The 14,999-nt window shown below is 39.8% G+C and overlaps 1 protein-coding gene across 3 annotated transcripts in view; it reads left to right on the forward strand.

The window, feature by feature from the left end:
- The window catches only part of NT5DC1 (5'-nucleotidase domain containing 1), a 131,112-nt gene extending 123,262 nt beyond the window's left edge, over window positions 1-7,850 (forward strand). For 2 of the 3 annotated variants that reach the window (XM_048297804.1, XM_048297802.1), the window contains one exon: window positions 7,607-7,850. In XM_048297804.1, coding sequence (XP_048153761.1) covers window positions 7,607-7,714 — 108 coding nt within the window. In that variant the 3' untranslated portion in view covers window positions 7,715-7,850. Of the gene's footprint in view, window positions 1-6,492; window positions 6,586-7,606 lie in introns of all 3 variants that reach the window. The other variant, XM_048297803.1, reaches the window with a different exon arrangement.
- The last annotated feature ends 7,149 nt before the right edge of the window (window positions 7,851-14,999 follow it).

A 14,999-nucleotide genomic window follows, 5' to 3' on the forward strand; every position in this document is an offset into this window, starting at 1 on the left:
AATTAGTGCAAATGTAAATGTTTTATGGAGACAGAGTTCATGTCACACTTTGGAGATTTGATAGCCAAGCTTGTGTCATGCATGATGATAATGCATTTTTTTAAATCTTGCATGCAATATGAAATCGTATCAAGGTTTGCCCATATGGCTGCATAAGTTTTTCTTCATGCCTGATTATTATTTCAATTAGCTAGAACAAGAGAAAAATCTCCATTATAGTTTACCAAAGCTGTCTCTTTAAAGATGCTTACAGATCTGTACCCTGCCACTTTCTGCGGGAGTTTGAGTCGCCAGCCTGCTTGCTGTATAAATATAATGATAAAATTGCCAGTGAACCATGACAAAGAAGTTCATGTTTCTGCTTAGAGCTGCAAATTATCTGCACAATGGAAAGCTCAAGGCAGCCGTGACTGGGGCTCCAGAACCAGCAATGTGCAGGTCGCAGATACACAGGTCTGCCCAGCAAAGATCAGCTACAAATCACAAACTTCACACACCATCTTCCACATGTATTTTAATGGTGAATTCCCTGGAGGAATCAACTGTTATCATGGAAGACATGAATTTCAGTAAGCATGTAGCCATATACTGATTTCTATATCCTGAACAGCATCATTTGTAATGGTTGCTGAAGTGAAACAAAAAAAACCCTCATGTTTTAGCACATTAGTTCTATGTTTCTTCATTGACATTACATCACTTAAAATCAAATCCAACTCCTTTTAAAATTAAATTAGTCCTTGCTGTAACCAGACTGATAATTGTGCTCTTATTCAAAAAATACAATAATACATAATTCCCTTAAACACATAGAACTATCTATATTATGCATTGCTAGTTATCAGTAACCTTTTATATTTAATGCCTTATCTCACAACTGTGCTTTTACTTGCCACATTCAGTGTAAGACTGATTCTATACAATAACATCTAAAGACTAAGTTTATCAAAATTCTTTGAGGATTTCAACTGCTTTGGGAATTTGCTGTTACAAACAATAGTTGCTACTACAAGGCCAAGGAGGTCATTTTTGTAGTTAAACCTTTTATGCAAAAAAAGTATTCTTATGCCTGGTGAAAAATTGGTTTAAATACACAACAGCAACATTTTCGAGGTTTTCTGGTCCTGAGGTTTCATGTAAGGAAAAAAACAGATAACAAAAATAACTGACTAGAGAGAAGATATGTGTTCTGTATGTATAAGCAGCATCTTGATCTATGTGTCAGTTGAAAAGCATCAGATAATGTAAATCTGATTCATCTGTTCCAGGAAACTAGTTTCAATGTTCTTTTTTTAAGGAAGAAAAAGAAAAACATGTCTAACACAACCAACAGATATAATCCATTTATTTTTTCAGCTAAAAAATACAGCTGAACCAACCATAAACAGCATTTTAACCATAACAAATTATTGTCCAATAAATCAGGACTAGTTTATGAAAAGTCTTCAGGACCTAGTTACTTTCCAAATGGTCTGGGACCTCATCTTTACCACAGGATTTGACTACTTGATAATAATTTTCAGTGTAGAAAGGACAGTGTTCACTGTATTACAGTTTGTTCAGGCTTTCCTTACTCCTACAGAAAGGTGTATTGACTTGTGCCCCTGAAGACCATGTCAAATCATGCAGAACCCAAAAGATTACTTCCTAGCCAATAGCTGACAGAAATGTTCCTGCCATCGTTATTCTGCTCTATGAGATGTCAAAATACAGCCACCTCGAAAAGATTAAAGGGAGAACTCATGAGCAACTCATTAGAAAGGGAGGAACCACTCAGTCATTTCTACTTTAAAGTTATCCTTCAACTCAGGCAGCATAATTTCATTTGCAGTCTGTAATTAAAGCTATAATTGGGTTTTGACTGGATCCCAGACTTATGGGGTGGGTTTAGATTGACACTTTAAAAACCCTGGTTTTAATGCAGTGTTGAGAATTTTTGAGTGTGAAAAATAGTGGAAATAGGTAAATCACCAAGTATTGAAAATACTTGTCTGACCAGGTTGAAATTTTACATAACCTGCAACCTCACATGTACAAAACACATTGCTGGAAGCATTTATGTACTCTGGATTGGTGCCTAACATATTCCCTCTGGATTAAGATGGACACACATGCACAAAAAACTGTAGGCCTTGTCTTCATGTGTGTCTGTGTGGATTTTTATTTAGAGGTAAACAATGTTTGTCACCCATCCAGAGAAAAAATCAGGGAAAGGGGAAGAAAACATTCGTTTTACAAGAGAGGGGAACATGATGAGATTAACCTGTCTCATGAGTTTGGAGAGGAAGGTTGATCTTGGTGAGTTTACCTCAAAATGAAAGTAAAGGGGTGTATCATCTCTGCATTTGTCTTAATATAGCTCCTTTGCAGTCTCAAAATGCAACTCCTTTTGTTATCAGTCAGAAATACCTGTCAGCTCAAACAATTGCTTGTTTCTCAGCTAACTTCTTCAGCCTCTTTCAGAAGCCCTTCCTCCTGCCCTAAGATCCAGAATGAGTCATTCACACAGAAATTAATTAACAGATCCCTGAAAGACTAACACCTCCTAGTAGTATCTTGGCATTCTCTCAAGATTTTTTTTAGATTAAGTCTTCATCTAGAAATTTAAAAATATTATAGTCCACTATTTTCTTTTGGTCAGTTCCAGATCAAGCAAAGAACCACACAGACCTATTTTCTTACAAGATCTTCAAAAACCACTGTTAAACTAAAACAAAAATGAGAGAAATTTCCCTCACGCAGAAATAATGAGTTTTCTCATAAAAACCCAAAACAGCAAAGGAATTTCTAAGGCTTTCCTTCACTGCAGGCTCTTACCAGGCTCAGCTGCGAGTTAGTGCACGCCTTGTGCACAGCTGTTTTGTTCAGGAAGGCGTCAATGGTCTCTTGGCCATAGGGTAGACCCAAGGTAATGTGACTTGTTATTCCCAAGATAATTGCAGTAAAACTGCACGCCACGAGCAATCGCAGCAGCCACGATGGGACAGTCATTCCATTTCCCCAGGCACTCATCCATCTGCAAAATCCTGGCAGTGGAGCTGCTGCTGCACATATCCCTGCAGTTTGCCACTTGGGCTTTTTCCAGTGGCACTGTCTTCTGTTTTAGATACCACAGAAGAGTAACCAGTGGCAAACCTCAGTGGCACCGAAGCTCTTGCTCAGGCCAAGCTCAGGCCACAAATGTCTGCCGGCAGTGCCACAGGCATGATCCCAACCAATACACCTGTGTTGGCAAAAGCTCTTTTGTAAGTGCAATTAAAGCAGGAAACCTGCACTTTTACTGAGACTAATTTCAGTCTTTATTCCTGCCTGCCCAGGGGTAAACTGCACTGGCTCATGTCACCAACTATATCCAAACTCAGAAGCTTTCTCCTGTGGAGCATACCGATACTGAGGAGTCCCCCCTTTCCCATATGACACCGCACAGATACTCTCCTCCTCTCCAACTTTTGAGTTATGGAGTATGCAGACAGCAGCAATGACTTTCATGTAACTGACAGAAGGAATGCTTTCCTCGTGCTGACTTCACTCTTTTGGGAGCTTTGCTTTAGTACAGCAAACATCTGACCTCCTGTTTAGGAAAATCAGCCTTAGAAGTTTTTCTAAAAATAACTACTATCAGATAAATCCACTTGTGACCTTGGGTTTTTTTCTTTCTGCCTCTAGTACGCTCTCTCACATCCTGAGCTTCTAGTGCAAGTGCTGCTTTGACTGTTACAAAATAGAGATGGGTCAGGAGATAAAAACATTTAGTGTTTAAGAAAAAGCAACACCTATTACAGGTTACCAACAGACTGGCAAGTCAGGTCACTCGAAGGCACAGCCAAACTGGTGAGTTGCCCTGCAGCAATTGTGCTTACTCCACTGCTCAGAAATAATTATTAGGAGTTGTTATCATTAAGAAATCAATATTTTCTTTCAAAGGCGACTTTGAAATACAAAGAAAGATTTATTATAAAGCTTCTAAGCCAGCATTAATTATGGAAAATCCTGTAAAAGCAAAAGAATTTATACTAGCTGATGGTTTGCCCTCTGCCCCTATAATTGCCTCACCTGGATGAGATGTAAGATAGAGCTCTGCCTGTGTTTTCTGAAATTTGCCACAATTAAGCAGTTTAAAGATTTTTTCAAACTTGGGTATCACTAACAAGGTTTTAGTTCTCTTCCTTGTGCCTTTTCCTTGGTGATAATCAGGAGGATATAGTTGGATTCACTTAAGAACACAACCCTGCTGTTTACTAGGAGGCTTCTGCAGCATCTGGCGGCAGCCCTGCTCACTGGCAGGGAGCAGACCTCGGGGTGGGAGAGGGAGTTCTGCTTTCTGTAGAGCTTCTCACTCGTCATGAGGAGATGCTGCTGTGGTGTCATGATGAAAAAATGTTGGCTTTGCTTTTGTTGGTCAATCCTGGAAAATGATTCCTGACATTTCTCCTGTGTATTTTGGGAGAAATCTGTTTCAGTCGTGGACTGTGCTTTTAATAGAAAAACAATGCCATCCAGCTAAAGAGCTTAGTTAAGGTTTTATTTGTTTAATGTATTGGTTTGTTCAAGGAAATTTTAAAAAATTAGACTAGTAAGTTTATCAAGCAGGCCTGTGTCTGGATTAAATTAAAATTGTCTTCCCTTCAGTGACTCAAATACTTTCCTGATCACTCACTGAGAATATTACATTTTCCCTTCTTCTTGTGGTTTCTCTTTCTTGCTTGTGGGTGGAACTCCAAGTCTTCCTCTGATAAAAGCTTGTGGCATTCATTTAGCTTGCCCACACTAAGAGCACAGCACACGAGACAGTGAGATGTTGTTAGCTTTGTAACTATGATATAAATCCACCCATAACTCCTAAGTACATGCATGGATATGGGTATACATAAGCATCAGAACACAATGTTGTAATTAATGTCACTTATATCCTGGATCTGGATAACTGGAACACAGTAACTGACAGTAGTTACTGTTCAAATATCATCATTATTTTGTTCACACCAGGGCTGCTGGAGGTCCTGTAAGGGAGATAGGGCAGGGCAGGAGCTCTTCCGAGCACAGGCTAAGGCATATAACCTGTGAGGGTTGCCCAAGCCTCATGGGAAATGCTAATAACACTGAATGGTCACCCTAAAGGAAACCAGTTTTCATCACTCACTTGCACTCAGGTTGGTGTGGGAGCACAGAAAAGAACAGGACAGGAATTTGGGACAATACATGTAATAACTGGCATTTCTGTAGATCTAGGACCCTCTATACTCCTCTTGGACCACTTGGGGCCCTCTATGTCTGATTTCTAGGAGTCTTTGGCTCTTAAAGTGAATATCTTACTTGTCTTGGGTAAAAAAAAAATAAAATTAGTCTGAGTGGGGTTACCTAAGAATGATAGAAAAATTCTGGGACTGTGATTCTCAAGCAGTTGGGTAGAGTCAGCTAGTTCATTCTTTTAGAATAGTGGCAATATTGGCTGAGTTTTGTGCTGGATTCATTATCAGCACAGGTTAGGACTCAGTACAGCCTTGCTGTCAAATCGTAACTCAGAGAGGACTACATATCTGCCCCCTGCCTAATTTATGACTCTCCATCAGGGTTAGATGAGAAGTGGGTGCCAAGATGTAAAGGTCTACCACCACAGCAGCAGCTGTGAGCATGCACAGTAGCAAACCCTGAAGAATTTACTGGGAAAAAAACACTAGGAAAACAACAACTTGGAAATAAGCAACTGGTTTTTTTTCCCGAGATTGCTTTATTATCAAATACTCTCTTTTTTTTCTTTCATGCTTTTGCAAAATGGATATGGATATTTTCTAGTCATCGCCCAAAGTCAGCTTGCTGAGACAAAAGCAATATTTAAATTGATAGACTGGGGTGTGAATAAATAAAAATGTGATTATTCTTTTTTGGAGCCTTTTGCATTGTATATAGAATGGTTTGGGTGTCTAAGCTGATTATGTAAAGCTAGTTTACCAGGAAATATCAATGAAATTACCATTTTGATCCAGCTGGTTCTTCTCCTCAGCAATAAGCAACTCAGTGGCAAGTCTGCCCTATTTGTGGTGCTCTTTGATTAAACTGCTCTTGGGAGATTCCAGACTGCCAGACTATTAAGGTAGTCAAAGCTTTTTTGTGAAAGTAACTGTATCGCATTTAATTTTTATAGCTTGTAAAGATATTTGGAACTATTTGCTTTCTTTTTCAATTTATTTTGTAATTTTTGAAACCTTTGTGTTAAACTGAGCGTCATAAATAGACTCAGCAGCCAGTAAATCCATTGGGCCTTCTGCATACTAGGAAAACATCTGCCTGTTCTGCCGTGCTCACAACAAGCTCCAGAGATTTCCCTGACTCAGACAAAATGAGAAAATTAACTTCTTTGACAAGCTAAAATCACCCACTTAAATAATTCTCATACAATTAACTTTCTTCCTATTCCTACTTTATTCCAGCCTCTATCTGCTTTTTCAGCTTGATCTAAGTACTCATTTGCTTGCTGTATTATGTTTAATATGGGTTTAAAGCTGGATGCTGTCCTGGTGCCTGCCTGCGAATTGCTTGTGAGATAGAACTGGACTTCCTGTTGTTTGTGCCGAAACTATTAAAATTGTGGGTTTCTGTTTCATAAAAGCTGCTGAGTGGGAAAAAAAAAAATTGCAGCACGTAGTGACAGGATTTCTCATCCTCAAATTTAGTCCAAATTAAAAATAAAACTTGCAATTAATGACTTATTGTACAGATAAGTACAGATTACTATGAGTAATAGCTTTTATGCTTTACTTCGGTTCTAAACAGACAACCTGGAAAGGAGCTAACCCTGTTTGGGGGGAGGTTGGTTTGTTTGTCTTTCATTTATTGGAAAGGGAATTGTTTCTTGAACTTAAGTTTTATTTATATGTTTTTTTAATTTGGTTTCTTGAACTTTGAGTATGAGGTGAGCACGGGAAGTATCAGTTTTCTGGCTGTGAGGGTGGGTGGGTCACTGTTGGCAGCAAAGACTTTTTAAAAAGTTACAGAAAAGAAAGCTTCGACTGTTCAGAGCTATTTTAATGCATTCAGTGTTCTTTACAGAATGGAAGTGATGAGTACATCAAGTTACAAGTGCAGATTTCTAAGAATGCTTGATACAAAATGATGTTGTTAACACTGGACTGCAAGAAGGTCTAAGAGCGGGTGCCTTTGGGGAATCTTGCTTCAACAGCCATGAAAACCAAAAAAGGAACTGATTCTTTGTTTTAAACATAGCCCTCTTATGAGTAGATTGCTGAGGTAAAAGAGAGGGGTAACAAATTGAAGAACTCAAAGGTGCACTGGGAGAAAAACTGCATCTAGGCTCAATGAAGATTTTTTATTAGCATTTAAGCATTAGTTAAACAATTTCTCTGACTAGCATTATTTCGGCAATCAAGGAACTGAATATCCTTTACTGCAGTTGAATAAACTCTGAAAGTCAATCCCTTGAACAGCTGAAGATGTCAAATAAATGCGTAATCATGCAATCTGATTGAACTCTGATGCTGGTGAGCAAACAGCTCAAGGTTTTAAGAAGTACTGCTATTCACCACAGGCTTATTTTTTATGTAATGCAGACTGTGTTGCTAATCAGATGTGGTATGTTTCTGTCTTGCAGATTTACCGCTGGATTACAGATTTACACGATTTTCCTCAAATAGTTCAGCAACTGCTGGGTACTACCCAAGCCCTCCAAGAGCACTGCTGCCAAATGAGGACTCCGTGACGATGAAATAGGTTGTCGGCTTTTTCCTTAAATAACCCTGTGGCCCTTACTTAAACTGCTATCAAATGCTAATTGGTGAAAATGCTGTGTGATGCTTCATAAAATAGAGTGATGGATTAAAGCAGACTCCTGTGTAGACTTGTGTTTCACTTGTTTCTCTAGTCCAGCCAGAACAGGTGAGCAGTGCATCCTTCTCTCTGTCCTCTGACCACCATTACCTTTCACAAAGTGCAGTTGGCTTTTTCCATGCGCTGCCCACAGCCTTCAGGAGAAATGTAATAGTAATAGCTCATCCCAAGTTACATTCTACATTTTTGAGGACATTTTAGCTGCTATTCCTATGTAAGGTGATGCTGTTTCTACCATAAGCCCCAGGAAAGACACAAACCATACCCTCAGCCATATCTCATTTAACAGTTACCTTGGACAGCCCAGGTTATCACCATAGACCCATGTTTTGCAGGCTCTGAGGAATTTATTCTCCCACTTTAACTGTTCTTGGAGATGGAGAAAGACTGAGTCCTAAAGAGAAAGATCATCATACTCAAAGAGGGATTTGAATGAGATTTAGGCGACTAAGTGCAGACTGATAATTCTTAAAGCCTTTATCATACTCTGTATCCCTGAAAATGCCAGACCATTCTTCAGCCATAAGGTTCCCTACATGCCTTTTCCTCTTTTAGTCTTCAGTACCTCAAGCATCAGAGCTCTTCTGCAGAAGGAAGGAAACCTGCATACAGTTCCCTTCTCTGGAGTGGATTCAAACCCACATTCTTCACCTCCCTGGGAAAACCTCCCAAGAGTAGGAAAGATATGGCAACCAGCCATCTTTGCAAAGTACAGCCTCAGCCAGGACTGAAGGCATGAACTGAAAATATGTGCTTTTTTACCTGCTTATTTAAGCAGCAGGGCTCCTGTTTTCTGTGGATTTAGGTCCAAAGACCTGTGCTCCAGCACTTAGGACAGGGAGCCCCCAGTAACTAACACAGGTGAGCAGATGCAAAAACATGTCAAATATTTGTTTAGTCAGCAGTTTTGTCACACTAGGATGGCATAATTTTGGCTAAATTCCCCTCAAACTTTAAAGAACAATAAACAGAAACTTAATTTTCTTGTTTCCAAGGAAAAGAACTCATTTTGCTAGGCCTAGACGATTACTAGAATGGATTTAGGTTATATTAACACTTAACTTGTGTCACCACAGCTCAGTCTGTATCTTTGTGGCTTCACCAGTTAAAATATTTTGTGTCAGAATCAGACACAAACACCATTCTGCCTCATTTTAGAGATACCAGCCTCAGTCTGCATATCTTTTTCCTGCCTTACATAGAATGTTATTTTTACATTCTTGTGGACCAGTATACTTGCAAGTAATAAACATTTCCAAATTAGCATTAAGCATTGGTTTATTGAAAGGGAAACATAAAATAAATGGGGACAAAACTGAGAAAAACTTCCTTTAAGTCAGGGTGGATGAGGAATGAAAATGAAAGTGCCATTCTCCTCCTCATACACTATAGGCTGAAAATACTTGACTTAAGATGGTAACAGTTAGTAATAGTTGAATTTGGAAATTTTTTAATTAGCATCAATGTCTTCAGCAGCAAATCTGGCTCACTACAGCACTATGATTTGTATTAAGGAGAGAGATAACCAGATTAAAATCCCAGATTCCTGATTACAGCATCATTGAAATTCTAGCCTGAATCAAGTAATCTTCTGCAAATAATTTCTAACTAATTTGTGCTGCAAAGCCATATTGTGTACCCTCACACTTCTTTTGTTACAAATTTGGAACTGATTTTTTTAGGTTGGGGATTTTTTTCTTGATTTTCTAAAGAAAACTAATCAAATTGTTACGGAAAATCATACTGAAAATCTTCTAAGTCCGTGGGTCCTGGTGTCTCAGTGGAGAAGCATTATTTTTTTTAATGGGAAGGTGGCAGATTCTAAGAACAGCCTGAATACAAAACCCACCAGAAGAAATACATATGCCCATCTTTGGCAAAGGCTGTCACCAGCCATTTGCATTTGCTGCCAGAAGGACCTCACAGTAGCAGAGAAAGAACAGAATAACAGAAAGATACTGTAAGCACAACTCCATGTGCCACCATAGTCTGTGGCTGCAGGAAAACTTGGGAAAAATAACTGAAGTAGTTACCCAAAAAGCAGAGTTCCTCTTACTAAAGACTCTTCTGTTCAACAATCTGTGAAAATTATAGAGGTCTTATTACAAAGTAGAGATTGTCAATGGAGGAATGAGGATGCAGTTGGTGCTGTGGCAAGAGGAGAGCTGTTGGAAATAACATGAAGAACCAGGGAGAAGAAATGCACGTAGCAGGAAACTGGTAGAGAGCTGGCCATGTTTAATATGACACTATAAAAACACCATCTTTGCTGTTTCCTTATTTCTGTCTCTCTTCTTTGTTTTTTTTAACCCCTGGAAATCTCTGAAATTTCTTGGATTCTCTTGTGAGAGGCCACTGAAAAAAAGATTTCTGAAGTGCCTGCAAAAATATCTTGAGCATCGGCAGGGAGACATAAAGTTGTAAAGTTTCATTAAAATCACTGTGTCTGGTTAGACCGCCCTGAAAGCCACAGTTTTGCTTCAAACCAGAGATGAATACCAAGTCTCCTTTGGTGTCTGTTTTGGTATAAAGCACATGTGTCCAGATTTTAGAATAAAGAGAATTTATTTCTGGAAAAAAAACAAATGTTCTCTGAATTTACTTTATAGCTAAGTAGCAAAATGAGAAAGGGGAGATAAGCTTGTCTCAAAGCAGTGCAAGGAGAGGTTTTGCTACAGTCTCAAACAAAACAAAACTTGACCTGCTCAGCATAAGACATATAAATACTTCAGTAAATTAATACCTTTAATACTGATAGGGAAGTCACCTTTGATGCACAGCAGAGCTCAGTGCAGGTTTCCTGACTAGGGCTTCTTCCTGGGAACTGAAAGTTTCTTCATCCCCAGTGAGAAGTTAAATAAACAAACATGGGCAGATTATCCGTGGCAGACACGGGGCACTGCTGGACACAGGATTTTCTGAGACTGCTCCTTCCCCAGGCTGATGGGGCTCTCCAGCTCGCCTGAGTCCCAGGTCTGTGGTAATGCAGTAGCGATTCTTAAGGGAATTCCCAGGAAAATTTGTCTGATTACAGGCACCAGGAGCCAGCATTCCCAAAACTAGTTTAAGTTTTTCCTTCTGAGGCCAAGTATGCATTAAACCATACCAAGGTAAACAACAGCAGAGTGTAAGAATATGTTAATTAGCAGAGATGCCACCAGCGGGAAGGCGACATCTGAGCTTCCCTTTTGCCACCACAGGGAACAAAACCACAGAAAGTGTAAAAGAGGCTTTTGTACACAAACTTGATGTTTCACAGCACAGTTTCTCAGAAAGTCAGGTTTAGAAATAAAGTCACCTCTGTGCAAGAAGGTAGAAGTCTCACACGCTTCACCAGAGGGATCTGACGGGAAGATGTTGCTTCTGACTTCCCTGGGAAGGGAGTATGGCATGGGGCAGCCTGCTGCTCCTCAGCAGCATGGAAGGAGCAGGACAAGTTTTACAGTACATTTAAGGGACTGACTTTTAAAACAAAATATGCCTCTTTCTGTACACATGCCTGGAGGCAAATAGCATTTCAGCTGCCTCATGGCATCAGATTTAGGAGGCAAAGCACATGGCTAAGCTACAGGAACCTTACCTCCGTGGAGAGTGCCCCCTGTAATGGTATAATGGCTAAAATGGTGTAGCCACAGACATCTATTGCTAACAATTGGCCACAAACCAGCCCTTCCAGCAAGCTGATCCAGAACCCCCAGGGGAAAGGTTCAATCCCATTATAAATCCAGTTGCCTGTAATTTTGTTTTCTGCAATTCTAAGTAAGTGGAACATCAATCCCCCTTGGTGAGTCACAGGAGGGAAAAAAAATTTTAAAAGAGGTTTTCTTCTGAATGTTTTTGGTGCAAGAAACAAATCCTGTTTTTCAGTAAGCATTATAAATAGAAATGTTTAACTGGAAAACGGAGCCTGGATTAGGGCCAAAATAAGATGGAATCCAGGAAGTGAAACAGACTCAGAGATTTCCAGCCCTAAAAGCGTGCTAGCATCTTTACAGGGCAAGCTGGGGATTTCTGTCTACAGGACTAGTGCTGTGGCCAGCATGACCGATCATTTTGCTGAATATGGGACAAAGGTGTAAGGCAAACCTTTCCAGGATGAAGTGGGTACCCACGGCCGATCTCTGGCAGCCATGGCAAGACCACAGAGGTTTTACAGCTGGCCAGATGTCACAGTTCACAGAAGGGCAAACATCTGAAGCAGCGCATTTAACTTCTGCCCCGCTGCAGCGAAACTGATTTAATCAGAACTGTGCTAAAAATCCCTCATGCCTCCCACTCCCGCTGCCGCAGCGCACACATGGCTCTCTCACACATGGCCATGATGACTTTTAAGTACTTGCACAGGGGTGAGAAACCATCGCAGCCACTTCAAAATGATGTGATGGCTTCCAGCCCCTTCTGAAAATTAGAGGTTGCAAGATGCAAAATGGCAGCAGCACAAATGGAGCAGCAGTGTGCACAGCAGCTCCAATAGCCCAGCTGGAGCAGATCCTCTAGCCAGAAAGGTATTTCTGCTTTCCACTGGCTACTAAATGTTGAGTAAAAGCACTTAAACACTCCATTTGAATCCGTCTTACAAGGCTGGGAACTTAGATTCCTTTTAAAAGTGAAGAAAATCATAAACCATCTTACCCTGTATACAGGAGGGAAAAAAATAGGTGTTCTTGTTGAAAATTTATGAGAGTGGTATTTTCTGGGTATATTTTAGGAAATAAGTCCATTAACTTTCAGTAGACCTTGTTCTGTTACAGCACTAAAGGAACTCTAAAAATTGGGACTCCATGTGCCTAATAAATTTACATTAAAAGATTACTTTCTAAAGCCTCCACTATCTCTGAGGAATAAAAGTACAGGTGAATATAGCAATTCTTTTCTTGCCTTATCTCAAAATAATACCTGAGAGTTTCAGTTTTCTTTCTCTATCATCCCCTGTAACCTCAGACCTCAATAAGAAATCAAATGTGCACTCTCGGGTGCTAAGCAGCCTGTAAATTATATTAATCCAGAGAAAGAAGATGCTACTATAAATTTTGTGAAAAGAAACAATATGTTATGAAATTAAGAGAAAAAATTCTTTATCTTGTTCTGACAGAGGCCTCAAAAATACCTATTGGAGGGCTGCTGTTGAAGCAACTGCAGCGATGTTGGAGACATCAGTGTTGGAGACAGCAGCAATGAACTTCTATCCCTGTTTTTTCCCTCAAAGCTGCCCCGAAAATGTATACACATGAACAGTCATCAATTAAAGGGTAGGATACCATGACATGGGAACCCAGACGTGAGGGAATTATCTGCATTTCATAGGAGATCTGGAGTTTTAGGTCAATTAAATAGACTAAGCACTCTTAGGCAGTAACCAGGGAAATCTCTAGATCGGTATTGGACAGGTGATGGAAAATGGAGTATAGATGGAGCTCAAGGACAAAAAGGCTGAGGGTCAGCATGAGCTGACCATAATAGATCAACAGGGCAATAGATGGCCAGAGGGTATCAGGGAAAGGAGTTCACGTATATCTCAGAAAATAATAATTACCAAAATATATCCTACTGTGTGGGATTTTCCTCTTTCATCTAATCTTCCTCCTGTTATTGTGCAGGATTTGGAGATAGCTGGTACATTACTGATATTAATCCATACACAAAATGAGGGGGGAAAAAGTAACCTGAAGACAATTCAATGAATTTAAGAAAATAGACTTAATAACCATTAATGTGACCATTGTTAGATAGATATTCTGCAAAAGTATTCGTATGTATGTAATAGATACTTGTGTGCACATTTAAAAACCCCTGCTGTGCAGAGCACACTGCCAGGAGCTCAGTAAATATGGATTGTGCTTATGAGTGACCCATCACGAGGTGGTTACAGGGTCCCCTGAAATACTCAGCAGCAGCGCCCCAAAAGCCCCAGAACAACAGACAAAATAACCAATTATTGATGCAGACTAGTGCAACAACTTCATGAAGGCCCTAAAACTAAGAGCAGTGGTGGAGCTGCCTTTAAGGAGAAGGTATGACTGCAACAAGAGCCACCAGTTGTTGAGCACCATTGCTTTAGAGTCAAGTGTGAAGAATTGATCACTACAGTACACTCTAGTGATAGGTAGGTATAGGTAAGTATTATGCTTAAGCAGAAATTAATTTTTCATGCCTTGCTTTGTGTTTGATCTAATACCTCACCCTTGAGTCTTGGCTGCAGTAAATAGAATGGAGTAAATCAGAGGGAGAAGATTACAAAGAGAAATGGAGAATCAGCGACAAGTTCAAATACAGTCTCTGAGACAAACCTTTTTCATGTTCAAGTCTCTAAGGAAGAGGAGAGAGACATGGGACTATGAAACTCTACAACTGGGGTGGGGATAAGTAAGCAACTTGTAAAGATTTTCATGAATTCCAGCAGTTGTTTTTTTGTCTGCTTGGCTTTCCACATACCAAGTGACTCCATAAAATAGGTGGATTCTAGCCTTAAAAATGCCTTTCACTGAAAACAGCATTCTACAAATGGAAAACATTATTGTGACATATCTGGCATCCAGAGAGGGAGGTTGTGGCAGTCAGCTCTAAGAGAGCACTGATGAAGTCTGGCTTTGGAAGGTTCCTCTTGGTATGAGCATTAACAGCTTGTGCTCCCAGGGGATGGTGCTTGGCTTATAGCATCAAAGAAATTTGGAAGGAGAGAAGTTGACTCTCATCATACATGTTGAGAAAGGTCACACATTTGAAAACATAAAGTAACAACCAATTCAAATAAATAAAAAGCCACATGCTTCTGGAGAGTTGCCCCTCTCCAACCTGTTTTGATCATCAGCAGAGAAAAGAAGGGATATGTGCTAAAGAATGAGGAGGCCAGTTAGGCAGAGGAACAGTTGCTAGAAGAAGATAAACCTAAACCCTGTTGACATCTACAGCAATGTAAAAGCAGTAACATGGATTCTGCTGTTAAAAGGCACAGAGCAGATGATGGAAGTAATTTTTTTATTGGATCAAGGTATTTCTTGACACTTCCCATTTAAGTGCCTATGTACCTGCTTTATGATTACTGTCTTCCTGACACATCTCAGGACCATGAATCTATCTCCACTCACAAATGTTTTACCTCTGATTACTGATGCTGCAGCTTCCCATCCCTTAAGAAATCTGCAGGAATTTTTTTTCAT

The sequence above is a fragment of the Corvus hawaiiensis genome, chromosome 3 (assembly GCF_020740725.1).
Source record: "Corvus hawaiiensis isolate bCorHaw1 chromosome 3, bCorHaw1.pri.cur, whole genome shotgun sequence".
Classification (NCBI taxonomy): domain Eukaryota; kingdom Metazoa; phylum Chordata; class Aves; order Passeriformes; family Corvidae; genus Corvus; species Corvus hawaiiensis.